The 19,406-nt window shown below is 37.5% G+C and overlaps 2 protein-coding genes across 3 annotated transcripts in view; one reads left to right on the forward strand and one right to left on the reverse strand.

The window, feature by feature from the left end:
* The window catches only part of Ogg1 (8-oxoguanine DNA glycosylase), a 427,234-nt gene that overhangs the window by 255,737 nt on the left and 152,091 nt on the right, over positions 1–19,406 (reverse strand). The gene's annotated exons all lie outside the window — the stretch shown is intronic.
* Positions 5,576–19,406, forward strand: part of Lnk (SH2B adapter-like protein Lnk) — a 35,844-nt gene continuing 22,013 nt past the window's right edge. For both annotated transcript variants that reach the window (XM_089645375.1, XM_089645376.1), the window contains exons 1-3: positions 5,576–6,504; positions 12,228–12,564; positions 13,911–14,092. In XM_089645375.1, coding sequence (XP_089501501.1) covers positions 5,827–6,504; positions 12,228–12,564; positions 13,911–14,092 — 1,197 coding nt within the window. In that variant the 5' untranslated portion in view covers positions 5,576–5,826. The remainder of the gene's footprint in view (positions 6,505–12,227; positions 12,565–13,910; positions 14,093–19,406) is intronic.

Raw genomic sequence — 19,406 nt, forward strand, 5'->3', positions numbered from 1 at the left:
CGCTCTACAAATTATCCAATTATTATTATTATTATTATTATTATTAATTTGTTCACGCACAAATTTCACCAAATCTTCAAACGAGGGGAATTCATTTTCCCGATTGTATGTTTCGAATCCTTTCACAGAGTCCATATCAAGTTTTTTCAATGCAATGTGTAAGAAAATAAAGTCACACAAATTATCTAAATTTACATTTTTAACGGCTGCCACAGCTGACGCAAAATGATCAATGAAGGATTCCAGATTATTAATATTTGCAACAGCAAAGGATTTAAAATCCCAAATTTGATCGATGTATGCAGAAGATATTACTATTTTGTCGTTATATTTATCGATCAACGAGTTAAAAATAATTTCGTAATTTTCCGGCGATAAAATGATCCCGGCGAACGTTGATTTAACACGGTTACTGATTTTTCCCAACAAATAATATAACTTTTCTGAATTCGAAAGTGTATCGTTATTGTGTACGGTGTTAATAAAACTTGAATAAAATATGGGCCAATTTTTTATTTCCCCATCGAAATATGCCAATTCAATCGGTGGGAGTTTTACACTACATTTTTTCTGTTTACTAACCACCCGCGAAGTGTTTTCCCGATTTAATGATATTTTTCTTTTGATATGTCCGTACATATCGTCGAACTTGAACCATCTTTCAAAATCAGGTTCAAAGTTTGAATCGATTTCCAAATTTAATATATTTATTTGTTGAGATATGTCCTCATACTTACTTCTAGTCAAGTCTAGAGTTTCAACTAACGAAAGAAACTCCTCTAGAATACTCAAGTCGGAAATTTTATTTGATAGTTCAAATAACTTAGTAAGACGTGCATCTAACGCATCTCGCTGAGCCGTCAGTAGTTTCAACTTTTTTTCTTTAGTAGCCATTATGTATTTAGCAATAAATAATTAACCCAAATAATTAATTATAATTTAAATAACGCTATAATTTAATTAACGCTAGCGTAATTGATTAAAGTAAATAATTCTTCTGATAAGTGTTTCCAAATTAAACTCAATAACAACTGAATTATTATTATTCTTGTTTACCAACTATTATAAGCGGTCGTTAATACATACCTACGTACTTAACGCTAGCGAAGTATGTACTCGTATTATTAGAATTCAGTATTGAATACAAGTACCTACTTACACAATACGATTCCTTATTGTCAACCGATACACGATTAAATTATTGTCAACCTATAATTTGCCACGAGGAATTAAATGTAATTCGTTTTTAATATAACTATTTGACGGACTAAATTTTAACCCATTTATACTGCAAATGCCATGATTTTGGTACAAATAATGATTATAGATTGCAATTGCGAACGAAAGTAATACAATATAACCCGGTTCGAAATTGGACCAATTTGATGGTTGTGCGGAACTCTTTCGTACGCAATTGTGCGGGGGGTTGCGGTATTGCGGATGCGATATAGACTAAGACAAATAAAAACGAATTGAATTGCCTTAGTGTTTGCAAGAGGAAAATGAGTGGGAAAGGCCAAAGACTTACCCTGGTCTCGTTCTCCTTAAGCCGCTGGTTCTGCTCTCTTATCAGTTTGCATACAATTAACATTAACACTTAACACAAAACAAAAAACACAGTGAAATTCACTGCGGCGGGTAAAACCGTTTCACTGGACGATTGTGCTCCAAAATGATCACAGCCGAGTTCAACATATGCGGGTTTCAATATGACACGAAATGTTCGCGGGTAAGATGCAACGATAACACTGATAACAATACTCCTTGTCTCTGGGCCCGGATCAAGGAAAGGTGACAAGGGGCAAAGGGGGGTGAAGGGTACACATTTAAGGCTATTCAATTTTAAACCTCACGCGCAACTAACTAGCATCATAAGACAAACAAAATAAAGAAATATAAACAACTCAGTAAAAATGAGAAAATACCTTAAATATTTTGTAGTTAATCGGGGTAGAGGGTTCATGATTAATAATTTGATTTATTTTTTCCAATAAATATTTAGTAAATTGACCTGAGGACGTGTCTGAAAAGATATTATTGTATTTTGTGCACGTTCTTCTGAAAAATGGTGTAGTTAATTTTTGAGTGTTGAATGTGGAATAATTTATTTATTTATTTTATTTCATTTTATTAACGCCTAGAAGGCTTTTACATATACATGTTATGGGTTTTGTTGTTCAGTAGCATTATAAAATATTTTAATTACATAGCATAATAAATTGAGTATGAACTTACATAACAATGTGTAGGGTTATTGTTATGGTGTTATTATTTTATAAACATAAGCAAGCAAAGTTTATTGTACAAAGTACGTCGGTTGAATATTTTACAGAACATAGGTTAAACTAATACATAAACTTGAGAAAAATATAACAGATATAGGTAGGTAGTTACAATTCAAATATATAGTTACGGTGTTATTGGAATTTGGACAATGAGTTCGATAAGTTTATATAAATATAGTGTAGTTACAAGAGTACAATAATGTAAGTAGGTAATACACACAAGACAGGTAAGTTTGTTATTATTATTATAAAGATAAACACTACAGTTTGTTGTAAACCATCTTTGTAATCATCAATCTTTATTTTGCCCGATTGGGAATTTTACAAAACAAAGCTTAGTTAATGAAACAATAAAATATGCGTTTGAAAAAAAATTATGAATCTGTTACAAACATTCTAGTATACTGTATTTTAGTTTGTATACTGATTGATGATGATAAACATCAATTGAGCTATACTTATTACCGAGTATGTGAAGTCTTTGAATAGGTGAGTTTTGAAAATAATTGTTAGCAGATATGGGAACATTATATAGAGCGGTCTGTCGAGTGTCGCGCGTAGGTACACGGAGCGATATAAGACTCGTCAAATCAATGGCGTCCAGTCTGCCATTCGAAATTTTGAAAAGAGATACTAAGTCGCACACTGTGCGTCTCAATGATAAATCGGTTAAATTTAATAAGTTCATGAGGAAAGTGTAATTAAGATATTCGTTTGGGATTCCTAATTTATAATTAATAAATCGCAGAAATTTATGTTGCACTCTTTCAATTTTTAATTGGTGAATCTTATAAAATGGAGACCAGATTGTTGAGTTATACTCTAGATTACTTCTAACTAAACCAGTGAATAGCAGTTTGAAGGAATTTATTAATTTAAAATCTTTCGTTGTCCTTAATATAAAACCCAAACATTTCATGGCCTTGTTGGTTATTTCGTTTATATGAGGAACAAATGTTAGTTGCCTGTCAAAAATAATACCAATTTTTTCAATTAATACAAACTTATTTGTGGCATACGATGCATCTCAGTCATTGTATAATTTAATTACTGATCCTTCACATGTTTGGTGCACACTACCCACACACATACAAACAGAGTACAAAGTAATGACCTGAAGATTTGGAGTAAGAGTGGCCACACGCCACAAAGCGAATGAATGGAAATCTCCCCCTGGCCGAAGACAGACAAACGACGTACGGGAAGTCGGGTACATTTAAAGCTGTCAACGTCAGATCTATACTACATATAGGTTACGATTACTCCATATCCTATATAATACGTCTTCTACCATCCTGTGCTCGTGGCTTTTGAGTTATCAAATGCCAGCCTAAGATTCGTCCTCAGGAGCGACCGCATGTGAATGAAATAAAATCCGATTATTTTCAAGACTCCCAACTGCTCCGAAGACGAGACAATTAAAACCTAATTTAGTTTGACAGATTCTTCATATAAATACTGTCATTTTTCGTTTTACATCTACTAGTTTTTAACAGTCAAATTGATATTTCAGACCTCCATAATAAAGGCAATATATTTGCGAACTGAAAATATTTGCACTGACATAGAGATTTCAGACAAACTGTGAAAAATCAACTACCTACTGTGTCTTTGTCGTAAGTTGTAACGCCAGAATTTGCCGTTCGAGTTAAGATTATGCTAGGACTTCAGAAAACAGATTTTCTGCTTCATAGAACTAACCATCATCATAAAGGGGTGGGCAGAGAGGGTGGACTACACTTCTGGCTTCATTTATATTCATAAAGCCCAGCTACACTACTCGCGAAGTTGATCGAAGTTGACCGAATACGATAGTGTGGGCACGAACTTCACTTCGCTTCGGGCAACTTCGCTTCGCTTCGCCCGACTTCCGATTGTTGTCGGTAAATGCGCCCGAGTCAAAAGCGGCCGCTACACTACTCGCTTCGACGCTTCGACGAAGTCCTCGACGAAGTTAGCCGAAGTTCGAAGTGCGTGCCCACACACTCGTGCAACCTCGCGAGTAACTCAGTCCAACCAGTCAGTGATTGGTTTATTTATGCCGTGATGCTTCGAGTCCTTTGACTCGGGCGCATTTACCGACAACAATCGGAAGTCGGGCGAAGCGAAGCGAAGTTGCCCGAAGCGAAGCGAAGTTCGTGCCCACACTATCGTATTCGGTCAACTTCGATCAACTTCGCGAGTAGTGTAGCTGGGCTAAAAGGACTGGACTGAGTTACTCGCGAAGTTGCACGAGTGTGTGGGCACGCACTTCGAACTTCGGCTAACTTCGTCGAGGACTTCGTCGAAGCGTCGAAGCGAGTAGTGTAGCTGACGCTTTACATCGTTTCATGCGTATCCTTCTGTTATTTTGACTCTTGACATTGCCCGACGCAAGTATTACTCTGCTCCGATATTAAAATTTCCAGATACTGGGAAGAAGTTATTCATCTCATATTATGTGTTTATGATTCCCACCTAGATCGTAGATATATGATGGTTGGGTCCCCAAACTATTGTCATTTCGCACTAGTATTCAAATATAATAAATAATTTCATATATGTGTACGTTTAGATTTATAGTTTGTGTTACCTAGCTTCCGTAATTATGTCACTTTTGCTTTTATCGCCACGATGTTTTGATATTAATTCCAAAGCAACTTTAATACTTGAAACACGGGGATATCGTTTGAAGCTGGCCGAGGGCTGGACGCCGTATCCGCTCTTATGTTGGCTTGTCTTCAATTTGTTGGGCCGACGAGGGATATATGTTTGTGACGCTCCCAGAGCTAGCGCCATCCACCATTTCCTTCGAATAATCTTTTAATCGTTAAACGTGAAACATGGTGGTCGTTCACCCGCGTTATTTATTATAATTCACAAAATTATTTCAGGATGAATAAAGTCAGCCAGGTAGGTACCTAAATAAGTTGGTTAGACGTGCGTTGATATTTATTTTTTAGGCATGTAAGCATTTGATTATGCTCTATTCTTATTATTTATATATAAATGATTAAATGTAAATATATGGATTTAAGAAATATATAACAAAAAAACATTGATGTAAGAAATGTATATTTCAATTACGACATACAAAAATATAGGAAAATTGGTTCGAAAACAAAATATGTTCCTAGGCTCTCTGTGGTTTGGTAGCAAAAGCTTTATATGAGGTTAATGAAATGTGTTTGTTAAACCATCCACTAGAGCGCGACAGTAACCTGTCAAAGTTATATTTATTTTTACGGATGTAGTGGCCAGACTGTATACACAATTGTAATATCAAGATTATCACCGTTTGTCTCTTTCTCGCTAGTAAGATAACGTATTCTTTTTCTCTTTTTATGTAGAAAAATGCACATTTTACCACAAACTTGTTTTTTCTCCAGTAAATTGATGGCGGCTTCATGTCTGTGTTGTTTTGATTACGAAGAGATCTAAAGAATGTGTTTTTACCGCTAGAAAAGTGTCAAACAGTAGGAGAGTGATGCGCGGGCCGTTGTAATATTATAAAAGTGTGTCGAACGGCTTCCAAGTGGAGCTAATACGCAAATTACGCGCGATGGCGGGTCCCTCTGACAGCGAGCCCGACTGGGTAGAGTTCTCCGAGCGTCACGCAAAGGCCGCCGCTCAGGACTTTGCCAAATCGTGTCTGCAGTTCATGGCCACGAACATGCCCGAGGCCACAAGGGACACCGTGTCCTACCGGGACTTCATGCGCAAGTTCGTGGACTGCTTCTCGGAGCACTACGAGATAGACTTCTGCAAGATGAAAGTCCAGAATAAGATCCCAAACGGCACGCACGGCCACGAAGAGAGCGACTACTCGGAAGACACGGACTCCCCCAAAACGCAGCACAAACACTTCTTCAGAAGATTGTCTTTCAAGGGCTTAAGAAGAGGCAAAGGCTTATTCCACAAACAGAATTCTGACGAAGTGGAGTTCGCTCATACTGGACGTCAGACCAAAACAAAGCTAGCTAAAATAGTAGTGGAATGTAGGAAAGAAGGTTTAGTAAACTATCTCACTCCCGAAAGCTTAGAACAGCCCGGGGGCCCTCATAAGTGGGAGAAATGTAGATTAGCCCTAGTCAAGACTGTAGGCGGTTATATGCTGGAATTTTATTCTCCTCCCAAGGCGGCCAAACCGAGGAGCGGTGTATTCTGCTTTTTAATAACGGAGGCCAGAGAAACAACCGCTCTGGAGATGCCCGATCATGAGAATACATTTGTTCTAAAGGTGAGTCTCGTTATCTTTCTGTATCTCTGTATAGTACGGTGAACCACTAGCGATCCACCGTGGATTTCTCGAAATATTAAGGGTTAAATTGCACTATCCTCCATCTCTGACAAATGAAATAGTTGTTTCTTATTGTAATGTAGTTGAATCTAAATGTTAAAATGTAAGTAAAGTTGCCGAATTCCGCTTCATGCTTAGCAGGTTAACAATTTAAAAATGGTTTCACTATAATTACTACAAGAAACAACGGTAAAGGTTACGAATTCCGCTTCTCGGTAAATATGGAATGTTTACTTTGAATTAATACTTGAATTTAGTTATATTATTACTAAAAGTTACTATAAATGTTGGGGAACCTTTAATAACGCCTGCTCGCGTCCCCTTTAGAGTTATATCCCAGTTTTCAAGTAGTTTGTGGGCTACGCTAGGTTTGTATAGACTGGTTTGTGATTTAATTCTAATACGATATTATGAATATAATCCAACTCTTGATGTGAACATAGTCGCCGTCGGCTGCGACTATAACGGCGCCGCATACTAATTGACACATCGCGTAAGTGACTTAATAAACGAAATTAAAATTAAAAGTGCGTATTTTTCCGTCTCCCCCGACATAATAAATCATGTTTTGAATTAATAAAGCTAAATCCATTTATTTGAAAGTGAAATATTGCGTATTAAGAGTGAAGCGGAATAAGAGAAAAATAATGAAACAACTATTAATAGTGATTTATTTTTGGGGTATTATTCCGTGTTGCACTACCTCCTTCATTAGCCAACGTTTCGGACAACATTACAGTGTCCATCATCAGGGCAGATGTGTAATTGAAGGTTGTGGTGAAGTGTATGTATGTAGATGCGAAACCGTGTTACCAGCTCTAATCCTCCAATTTTAAATAGTTTTCTGCATTTCGTTTTGGTGTAGCCATCAATTACCGGCACAAGGCAAGAAAGCACTGCCTTTGAGCTCTTGTTCAACTATGTCAGGGGCTATAGTATAAGATGTATTAAAGATAGATTTTTTCTCAATAAGTTCAAAATCTTATTTGTATCATCTGCCACTTGTCGTAAGTCAAGTTTGAAGGTTAGAAAATAAGCATAAATTATTAAAATATCCCAAACTAAGAACCTAATATATTGTAAATATTTTTTCCATCTCCCCTTACATAAATACAGGGTTTTCCAATAAGAGGTGTTATTTTGATATTCAATCGTAAATGATCAATGGTTTCGTTGCTTGTGTGGCACGTAGCGCCGTCTTGTTGAAAGTAAACGTTGTCCACATCAATACCATCCAATTCCGGCCATAAAAAATCATTAATCATCTCTCGATAGCTCTTTGAATATCAAAATAACACCTCTTATTGGAAAACCCTGTATTATTCTGACTTTTGACATGGCCTGACTCAAGTATCTGATTCACTTGATCGTGCCATCTCTTCCTCGGTCGTCATATATTCTCATTATACTCCTTTCTTTGATCATTCGCTCCGTTAGGTCCAATGACTCCGCCGGACCATAAACCGCACCAAACAGTCACACGTTGAGGATAGAGAGGCTTTTCAACAATAACTCTTGGGTTTTTCGAGCCCCAGATGCGACAATTTTGCTTGTTAACGAAGCCACCGAGGTGGAAATGGGCCTCATAACTCAAGATTATTTGCATTTGATTCACTCAAGTGAATTTTAATAATTTCAATGCGTTGTTGAAGCGTGTATCGTTCCATTTTTATTAATGGCGTAGTTTCTACTTGTCAAATGTCAAAAAATGACAACTTCAAAAGTAACATCTACCGAAATAGCGGGCTATTCAAAATAACACCTCTTATTGGAAAACCCTGTAGTTTCTTTAGTAATTAAATTGAAACCAAGTGTTATTTAAAAAAATATTGCATGTTAAGCGTACAGCGGAAATCGGCAACTTTACCAAATATGCATATTAAGAATGGTAGTCATGGGTAAAAGTTTGCCGCTATTTCCTCTGAACATCCTCCAAGAATTACCTGTACAACAGACTTAGATAACTATATTAATATTGTGCAACATAATTTTATCTCTTTCATGACTTGTGAATGTGGGTTTTTGATGTTTAACAGTGTATTATATATTTAACCAGTGACCGGTGACACATATGTCTGTGAAACCGGGTTTTTGGAAAACTGCAAATATTTTCTATCCCCTCCGTCGATTCGGGCTGTGATTTCGAATAGCTTCCTGATTGCGCGTTCCCGATCGTCAGTCCATCCCGTGATAGTTTTTTATATTTAAAAAAAAAAAATTATTTACAAAAGATGGGAAGGCTTACAGAGATATTGAAAGAAGAGTAAATGCAGGTAACTCCATTAGTGGTGGACTGAACGCAGTTGGCGCTAACAAATTGTCCAAAGAAGCGAAGCTAGCAGTCCACAAACGAGTGCTGGTACCTACGCTGATATATGGAAGTGAGGCATGGAACTGGCCGAGAAAGGAAGAAAGTAGACTTAATGCTGATGAAATGAGATCCCTGAGGCGTATATGTGGTTAAACCATGTATGAACGTGTGATAAATGTTTAGATCCGCAAAGAGTGCAAGCGTGATGAGTAAGATCAAGAAAGGGACGCTTAGATGGTTTGGGCATGTAGAGCGAATGAGCGAAGAAAGGAGTATAAGGAGAATATACGATGCTAATGTGAATGGTAGCAGAAGTCGGGGACGCCTGAGGAAGACATGGCACGACCAAGTGAACCAGATACTTCAGTCAGGCCATGTCAATAGTCAGAATAATAGAAGAGTATGTATGGATGTGAATGAGGCAAGGAGTGTGTGCCAAGACCGAGTTGTTTGGCGGTCCGTCCTCTCTGCGTACCCCTGCGGAGAAACGGCGTGATGGTTAGTTAGTTTTTTTTTTTCAAAACCATCTTTAAAATCACAGTCCCAGAGACCTGCGTCACCAACAATGTTAATCAGTTTTTTCTCACCACTGCTGAGTTTAAAAAAATAATATATAATTAAATACACTGTCAAACATCAACAGTACCTATTCACAACTCGTATATTATTAAAACATACAAAATGTATTGCACAACATTAATTAATATTGATATTGATGCTGATGCTGTCTCCAGGAACATGATTCATCATTCCTCATGATTGGATGACTCAATTGCGAATTCTGTTTATATTAATTTATAATAATGTTTATTATTTTGACACCAGTCATATAAATAAACCTAGTTATATAAATAAAAATTTTAATGTTCATTTGTTAAAAATCTTAAATCTCTGAAAGTTTTTCTCCGATTGCTTTGAAATTTTGACACATCGTTGCATTCCAATATGCGTGTATTTTTATATAACTATTGTTATAATGATTATATATTGTATAACACACTAGCCATATTTAGTACAATCTCAGGGATTGCGAGTTCAGGCCATCTCTCAAGGAACCATCAAAATGAAAACACTTTATACAGTTATACCATTTATTTGGCAACAAAGTGGTGCATTACGAAATATTATATTACAGTATTACAAAATTATCTTATACTTATTGCATGGAAAAATCGTATGCTAGAAGTTATTGGGTCTGTTTCATTACGTTTGTTAAAGGTATCATATATTTAAAGCGCTTACTGCTGTGAACCTATGTGGGACGTTAGGATTGCTTCTCTCGTGTCCCTCGCGTGGTTCAACCCTCCAGCGTTTGGAGTAAATCTGCATTTGGCCTCGCCGCTATGTGTGTGTGATCCCTGGGTCATCTCCCGGTTCCCAAAATCGAAGTCCACGGCTCTCTGAACTGAAGTGCCGGGAAGTCCTTCCCCTCCTGTTTCGTCTCTTCCCCTCGTCTGTAGTTAATCATTCCTTTTATGGGCATGATTCTTGCGTTAGCGCTTACGCCTCTTTATCATCGATCACCATATAAGGTGATCCTTCTGATTGTATGTGACCAAGGCAAGTTATACACTATATTGCTGAGTGATCGATGTGGTGGTGTGTCCTCTATGATTTGTAGTCATGGGGATGCTTAATTAATGGAGGATATGGGCAACTCATAACACTATATCATATAGATATCACCTGTGACAGGTAAAAACATGCTTTTTTTTAAATACAGCGCTATCTGTTCGACATAAAAGTAACACGTGCTGTTGTTTTTCTATCTGCACAGACAGACAGAGCCACAGCATCGTGTGGAGGGGTACAGATAGTTTATAATATAAACTGAGAATGGTAGTCATAGGTGAAATAAATAAACACTAAAGATAAGAAATGTGACTTGAAATTGGGGGACTTGCTCTAACTTGAAATCTCGGTATTATTTGGACCAGCTGGTGGCAAACCACGTGAACATATCTTGGCTTCAGGAGGGTTCCAGAATGCTTTGAATAATCTACAACATCAGTCGTACGTACGAAGAGCGCACATCGAATTAACCAGACCCGGCGCAGAAAGTAAAGTTCGCTAAAGTAAGGCAACGGTTTGCAGCACGGTCCATTGTGGGTCTTTTCTGCGCAGAATCGAAATGTTTGTATAAATGGTTAAAAAACCGAGCCACCTTCTGTCTGTCTCCTCCTCGTCCGCCTTAGTTAGTGATGGGTAAATTGCCGGGATTTTCAAAACAATCTAAAATCGCATATTCCGAAGCGGTTCCAACTGGCTTCAACGTTATTATGACATAGAAAACGCCATTGGCTGGTAAGACGGATGTCGCCGGCGTAACGTCAATGCCGCCTAATTCACTAATAAAAATGAACGTGTCATTTTGGCGGCAAATAGAAAGTGGCACATTATAAATCCCTATAATGTAATTTTTATTGCGAATAGTAAAAACTGAATATGCCCATTGTATAAGTTTTACACAAGTTTACTTTGAAAGTTCATAACATCACCATTTTTAGAGATATCGAAAGACCAATTTTACTGTCATTATTATGTCTTTAAATACAATACATTTTCATAAAAATTTTGAAAATTAGGACACTACCTCATTTAGAATAACTTTCTTATAAAAAAAAAGAATTCCTAACTTTTGGGTATTTATAATAATAATTTTATTCCAGAATGTGGGGAGGTTAGTGCAATCCCACACGTCCCATATAGATATACATTTTTTTTTTTTTTTTGTATAATAGATATAATAAATTAACAAATAAGGACAACTATGAAGGGTGTGGTCTTGAGTGCGCTTGAGCCCAGCGCTCACTCAGGAGTGGCGCTTGGTGCTGGTAGGCTGCGGTCACCAACGTGTTGGCGGAGGCCATTAGCCTCATCCTGGCTCCAGTGACCCGGTGGGTTTTATGTTGGGTTGGGGAATATTCCCGGATGCTCATCACTAGTCTGCCTCTAGGTTACCTCCCGTGGGGCACCCATGCAGGCACGATTATTGGTATCCCGTCATCTGGCATTCGTTCAACAAATTAGCCTCCATGGTCGAGTGGTAAGGCTCTCGACTAGCAAGCCAGAGGTCGCGGGTTCAAATCCTGGCGTGCACAAGAAAATTTTATTTTATTAATTTGTGTTATTTCACAATTTACTCATTTAATATAATGTATAGTATAGTGGAAAATACTCTCATATCGGCCTGGTGTAAGAGCACCATTCAGAAATTGAAACGTCGCTTGAAGTGACTAGCCATGTTGAGCCAGATTGAGTTTTCTGTGCCTTTTCTATTTCAAATAATGTTGTTTCAATAATAGTATCAAAAATATACCCAATATGTGTATTTTATTCATTTTATGTTCAGGCCGACAACAACATGGAATACGTGATCGAAGCCCACGACACGGAGGACATGCGCTCCTGGCTGGCCACCATCAAGTACTGCATGCGCAGCGCCCCCACCTCCCAACCTCCCCCGGGGGCCCTGGCAACCCTCAACCCGCCCAACGCCAACACAGAAAGTGCCGCAGCAACGCCCAACCAGCCCCAAGGCACGCCCGGCGCCCCCGGGGTCACCGCGGCCGGGGTCGAGAGCACCCCGCCGCCCGAGCTGCCCCCCAGAAGGGCTGGAGACTGCGCCTTCAGCAACAGCAATTTCGAACTGAGCAGTGAGACCATGGCGGAGGAACCCAGTGAAACTGGTAACAGATTTGTAATTTTTTTAAATGTAACTGCTCAGTTTATGCGTTTAGACTGTAAAGATTGTATGAATAGAAGATGTCCGGATGCTTGTGCGTTTAGACTGTAAAGATTGTATGAATAGAAGATGTCCGGATGCTTGTGCGTTTAGACTGTAAAGATTGTATGAATAGAAGACGTCCGAATGCTTGTGCGTTTAGACTGTAAAGATTGTATGAATAGAAGACGTCCGGATGCTTGTGCTTTTAGACTGTAAAGATTGTATGAATAGAAGACGTCCGAATGCTTCTGCGTTTAGACTGTAAAGATTGTATGAATAGAAGACGTCCGGATGCTTGTGCTTTTAGACTGTAAAGATTGTATGAATAGAAGACGTCCGGATGCTTGTGCTTTTAGACTGTAAAGATTGTATGAATAGAAGACGTCCGAATGCTTCTGCGTTTAGACTGTAAAGATTGTATGAATAGAAGACGTCCGGATGCTTGTGCTTTTAGACTGTAAAGATTGTATGAATAGAAGACGTCCGGATGCTTGTGCGTTTAGACTGTAAAGATTGTATGAATAGAAGATGTCCGGATGCTTGTGCGTTTAGACTGTAAAGATTGTATGAATAGAAGACGTCCGAATGCTTGTGCGTTTAGACTGTAAAGATTGTATGAATAGAAGATGTCCGGATGCTTGTGCGTTTAGACTGTAAAGATTGTATGAATAGAAGACGTCCGAATGCTTGTGCGTTTAGACTGTAAAGATTGTATGAATAGAAGACGTCCGGATGCTTGTGCTTTTAGACTGTAAAGATTGTATGAATAGAAGACGTCCGAATGCTTCTGCGTTTAGACTGTAAAGATTGTATGAATAGAAGACGTCAGGATGCTTGTGCTTTTAGACTGTAAAGATTGTATGAATAGAAGACGTCCGGATGCTTGTGCTTTTAGACTGTAAAGATTGTATGAATAGAAGACGTCCGAATGCTTCTGCGTTTAGACTGTAAAGATTGTATGAATAGAAGACGTCCGGATGCTTGTGCTTTTAGACTGTAAAGATTGTATGAATAGAAGACGTCCGGATGCTTGTGCTTTTAGACTGTAAAGATTGTATGTATAGAAGACGTCCGGATGCTTGTGCGTTTAGACTGTAAAGATTGTATGAATGGTATATAACATGTTCAAACTTCATATTCAACTTCAGAAAAGAAACTTCGAGTAAAAAACTACAAACTACTAAACACCGTAAAATATCAAATTGGATGATTTGATGTTCAAAATAAGAGGAAAATTACTGTCTGCATCTATTTGTAAAAACTCTGCATAAAACCCTAACGGAAGTATCATTCTCACTCAACTTTCAGCCAACACAGCAGAAGAAGAACTGGCAATCCAGCTGCGCAACTGGCCGTGGTTCCACGGCACGCTGGCTCGCTCCGATGCGGCTTTAAGCGTGCTTCTGGGCGGACCCCAAGGACACGGGGTGTACCTGGTGCGGCAGAGCGAGACCAGGAGAGGAGAGTTTGTGCTGACTTTCAATTTCCAGGTATTTTTTAACTTCCATATAAATTATTTTTGCAACCAAAAATGGCGCTAAACATGAATTCGTAATACATACAAGCAATAATATAGATGATTTGTTGGCAAATTCTATACAGGTACATAGGAAAATTTAAGTAAAAATATTCAGTAATGCATTTGCTGGTTTTCAAACTTCACCTGTTACAGACATTTTGTGCAGAAGAATTGTACAGATATTGTACTCACAGCTGTTTTTAAGACATTTTAACGTCTCATATGGCCAACCTTACATATTACTAGTCCTATTTACAATGACACGCAAATTACTGGCTGCGTAAGAAACTTAACTACACTTGCAAAACTTAAGATTTTGTTTCACTGTTTATTTCTGTTTACTTTAGTTAGACAGGCAGTTAGTTAGACAAAATGTGTTGTAATATTTAGCCACCTCTCTCAATTTCAGCTTCGATACATCAGGTGATTCGTTTAAGGCGATCCCATACGTAGTAATGCAAAATCATGTGTTTTTGGTTTGAAAATTTGGTCGCCTAGAAATGTTTCAGATGCTTTAATTAAATACTGCGAGTAGAATACATCTTGGCCTTTGAAATAATCGAGTATTTTTTAGACAAGTCTTTTTATAAGCCCAAAAAAAAATAATGTAAAGGCCTATGAAAACTGCTTTAATGTTGAAAATCTCCTACTTACGAACTCATTTTCGGTTATGATTTTATTGTATAATGTGGCAAATTAAGTTATTTATAAAATGATCGAAAAAATTTTTAACATTTATGCCTGAACATCCACAAAATAAAATAAAAGGCACTTTTTGGCCATGTTTTTTTCTTGCATAAATCAAAACAGGCGGATGGTGTTAAGCGGGAATTTAAACCTTATCGCCATCTACGTAAGGGTTGTTATTGATAGCGGCTCAATTTAAAATATTACACGACGTAGTGCATCGCCTTAAGAACGAACATTCAGATCCTGCGTAGAAAAGTCCCACAATGAACAGCGCTGCAAATCTTTGCTTTACTTTAGTGAACTTTACTTTTCTGCGCATGGTCTGATGCATAGGGTAGTAGCTCACCGCACTTGTGCAGGGAATTATGAGGATTTTCTGCTCCACAGGTTAAGTTCAAGAGGTGTTATTCTTCACTATAAGCACACGCTAAACTGCCAAAGCAGTTTGTCAGCAGGTCATGTTCACAGTATTAATTATATCACTAAAGCACACATATAACGAGAAGTCACAATACAGAAAATAGATATAGAAGAATAACATTTTAAGCGACTACAATACAAAGACATAAAATACGTAGGCCGTTAAGTATAAGTTCAATAAAAAAATATGTAATCTCTAAATAGTATTGTACTGGTACGCCACTACTCGAGTCGGACGGTGTCAAGTACTACTTAGTACACAGTGCAAAGCGCTAAGGTACCTAGGCCATCATAGAACATACTGTAAATTTCTTCCGTTGCTCAGCGTTACGGGTGGCGATGTTTGTAGCCATAGCAACTAGAATGTTCGGGAACGTACTTAGGTACAACTTTAATCGTATTGGCACTTTAGAGAAGCGAAAGCGGGAAGGTACTCAGTCAGTCGACTACGCATTACGTTTTAATGCTTTAATCAAAATAACTTACTCCTTTCGCGCCGCGATTACTTAAATAATCCTTCTACAGGGTTTTCCAATAAGAGGTGTTATTTTGATATTCAAAGAAAAATGCCATTTTTTAATATAAATGATCGCATGTTTATTTCATTATAAAGAGGAAGGTATGCCGTTAATAGTGAAAAATAACATCAGTCAAATGACCACCACGACCACGCCTACAGGACCATATCCTTTTCATGAAATTTTCCATAACCAAATCGCAAAGTGGCTGCCTTATGTCCTCGATAGCCTCACGAATTCCATCTTTGAGGTCTTGAATCGACGCTGGGCTGTTGGCGTAGACCTTCTCTTTCACGTGGCCCCAAAGGAAGAAGTCGCAAGGTGTTAAATCACAAGATCTCGGTGGCCAATTGTGATCACCTCTTCGAGAGATAACACGGTCCGGAAACTTTTCCCGTAAAAGATCAATGGTTTCGTTACTTGTGTGGCACGTAGCGCCGTCTTGTTGAAAGTAAACGTTGTCCAGATCAATACCATCCAATTCCGGCCATAAAAAAATCATTAATTCCTTAATTAATATTCAAAATAACACGTCTTATTGGAAAACCCTATATTATAAAAGATTACATGATTTACTTTCAACACCGAACACATCGCTACATTAATATTAATATTAATAATCGAACATTAATATCGCTATCCGCTTCTTTCTGTTTGTGCGCTTAGTTCTTCTAAACTACCCAATGAATTTTTATATGGTTTTCACCATCGTTTAAAGAACTTCTTCCGGAGGGCTTATATATGTAATACATGCGAATTATATTTGAAGAAAGTAGAGAAAAGTAAAAATTTTGTAATCAAGTCGTAAAAAATATATTTTCGGGCGCTTACATTGGCTAAACCTTATGAGATACATCATCATGATGTACTACGGAATTGTATATCTTAAAAATACCTCACAAACTCAAAACGTTACCCCAAACCATGAAAAGTCCCCGAGCAACGCTGGGTTCACGTCAACTAGTTTAAATTATATTGAAAAATCTATTTTTAGTGTGTTTATTTTTACAAACTGAATAATCTCAAGCTTTCTTATTAATTAAAACTCCGCCTTCAACAAAAGACTTTTACTGTGATAGATTGACAATAGGCTCTGATATATTAATTAGCAGGCAGATGGAATAATCTGGACCCCAACCTTGAGGTTCCACCTTATTTATTATCCACTCGGTCTCTACAATACTCGACAGTTAATGCCATCTATAGGTAACCTAATAGACTAATAAATTGCTATCTACGGGTGAGCTCTTACATTAATATCAAGGATATTATAATGTACAAACTAGAAATGCCTTCTATATAGTTTTGAATGGATTCCAATATCGCCATCATTTAAAGTCATCACCAAGATGGCTTTTTGGAAAATTAATTCAAGTTTTTAAAAGTACAAAGGTCCAATCCATCTAGTTTTGAAAGAAATCCACTGTAGTCACAATTTGGTACCTTTTGGTTCTAGCCCATTTAGCACGCGCTCTGTCTCTCTTACACTTGCCTCACATTATACATCGCAATCCCATTTGAGTGAAATGAAAATTTTGTAATGATGATAAAATACTGTTCCGTATTTAAAATTAAAGCAAAGAATGGGCAGACTTTTGGATCACAAAACACACCCATATCACATTTCTTGTGTTCTTCTTTATTCCATGTCTTTATCCTATTGAAATATATCATGGTTTGGATCACTCGATTTCTATAAAATGAAGGTGACCATTCTTACTGAATTTACCAGTACAGTATGTTGTCCCAAATCAGGGCACAAAAAAATTCAAATGTCTTAAAACTAGTCCTAAAAATTGTACCACACATTCTCGAAAAGCGGGCATCTTGCATCATTAACACTGACAAATATCATAAAACCGGGGAAAGAATTTTGAAACCACTTATATTATGGCGTCACAATGGTCAGACTTACGTTAGCACGGGGTTTCTTCTACCTAAGACCAGTGGCGGTTTGTGGTCTTTTTAACAGGGGGTTCAGAAATTCAAGAGAAGATAAACATATCTAATTAAAATTTACTTACTGTTGTCCTTCGTCAAATAGTCGAATACGGCAGCAGTCACACAACTTAAATAAAGTTAGTGGGAGGGGTACCTACATATTATTGTTTTTAAATCACTTTACACTAGACACAATTATTAGATAATGAGAAAAGTTTTATAGGAATTAAATTGTTTAATGTTTTTATAGCACTCAATGTATGTTGCTAATTATTATTGTTTTTTCGAGAAGAATAATTTCGTAGAATATATAATAGATATTTTAATACATAAAAAAAACAAAAAAAGGTGGCACGAAATACACTAATAACTACAAAGTTAAATACCATAATATAACATAAAAATAACACTTAACTTGCATCCCTATGGTTCAAAGGTCAAACGTCGGCCGGTCAGTCCGCGAAGTTCTCGGGTTTCTTCGGTTACATTCGTCAATGTTTGGAGGTCACGTGATATCATAACGTGTGTTCGACGCACACAATTTGTCTTCATTTTGTATATGTCACCGTCATAGGGTCTGTACCGGCTAAGATTCTTTTGTATGAAGAGTTTGGCGCGGATTTCAACTCGCACAAACTTGGAATAGGTATCTTATTTTTCGGTGGCGCGGGTTTTGAAGGCGAAATTTTAATAGCGTGCTATCTATAATGTGCTTATATTATTATAAAACAAGTTTGTTTTATTTTCTCATCTTTTTAATGGGGGATTCGCCGCACAAACGCACTTTAGAGAAAACCGCCACTGCCTAAGACAACTTAAGTCAGTTCGTGGGAACCTTTCAACAGAGGCAACTAAACATATATAGTATCACGTCTTGACTATTGCAACGGCATCTATGCAAGTCTTCCTAAATGCCAAACTGATCAAGTTTTCGCACATTTCAGAACACCTCCGAAATCTTCACTGACTGAAGTAATCCTGATCCTGAAAGGATCCGGTACAAACTATGCTGGATGGTGTTTAAAGCTATCAACGAAATGGCGCCACCCTATATTTCTGAGCTATGTATTCCGGAAAATACTGGTCTAAGGCAGTCAACTCTTAGATCAGCGACATCATCTACAATTGGAAGATTGAAAGAGCCTAAGTGAAATGCAAACACTAAGTTTGGTGATCGTGCATTCGGAGTATCCGGCCCTAAGGCTTGGAATAAACTTCCTATGGAATTGAGATGTATAACCAGCCTAACAGAATTTAGATACAAACTAAAACTCACTTTTTCAGACACTCATTTCCATAAATCCGTCATTCTATCCAAATATTGCATTTTTTTCCTTTTTGTTATACCGTAATTGTTGATGCACACACATAAACTCTCTGGCGATTCCGTTAACTACTTATGATAAGGTCAAAATGCTATTGACTTGCCTACCAATGGACAATGGACAATATCAGCGGGAACATAACGCGTCAATCGGTTTAATTGTTGGCAGATGAATCATGCAAATGCAGTAAAGATCGACGATTAATTTCATTCATTTAAGATATATATCCAGCTAACCCATTGGGCACATTTTGCTCTAAAATTAATTATAAAAACACCCTAATATTATAAAACTTCTTTCTTCTTCTGGTAGTTATAGGCCTCAGTCGTAAGTCACTGGATATAAGTCTTAGATGTAAGTCACTAGTAGTTAGTCAGTAGTTCTAGTATTA

The sequence above is a fragment of the Hesperophylax consimilis genome, chromosome 22 (assembly GCF_061612785.1).
Source record: "Hesperophylax consimilis isolate HC1 chromosome 22, BYU_Hcon_1.0, whole genome shotgun sequence".
In the NCBI taxonomy this organism is placed as follows: Eukaryota; Metazoa; Arthropoda; class Insecta; order Trichoptera; family Limnephilidae; genus Hesperophylax; species Hesperophylax consimilis.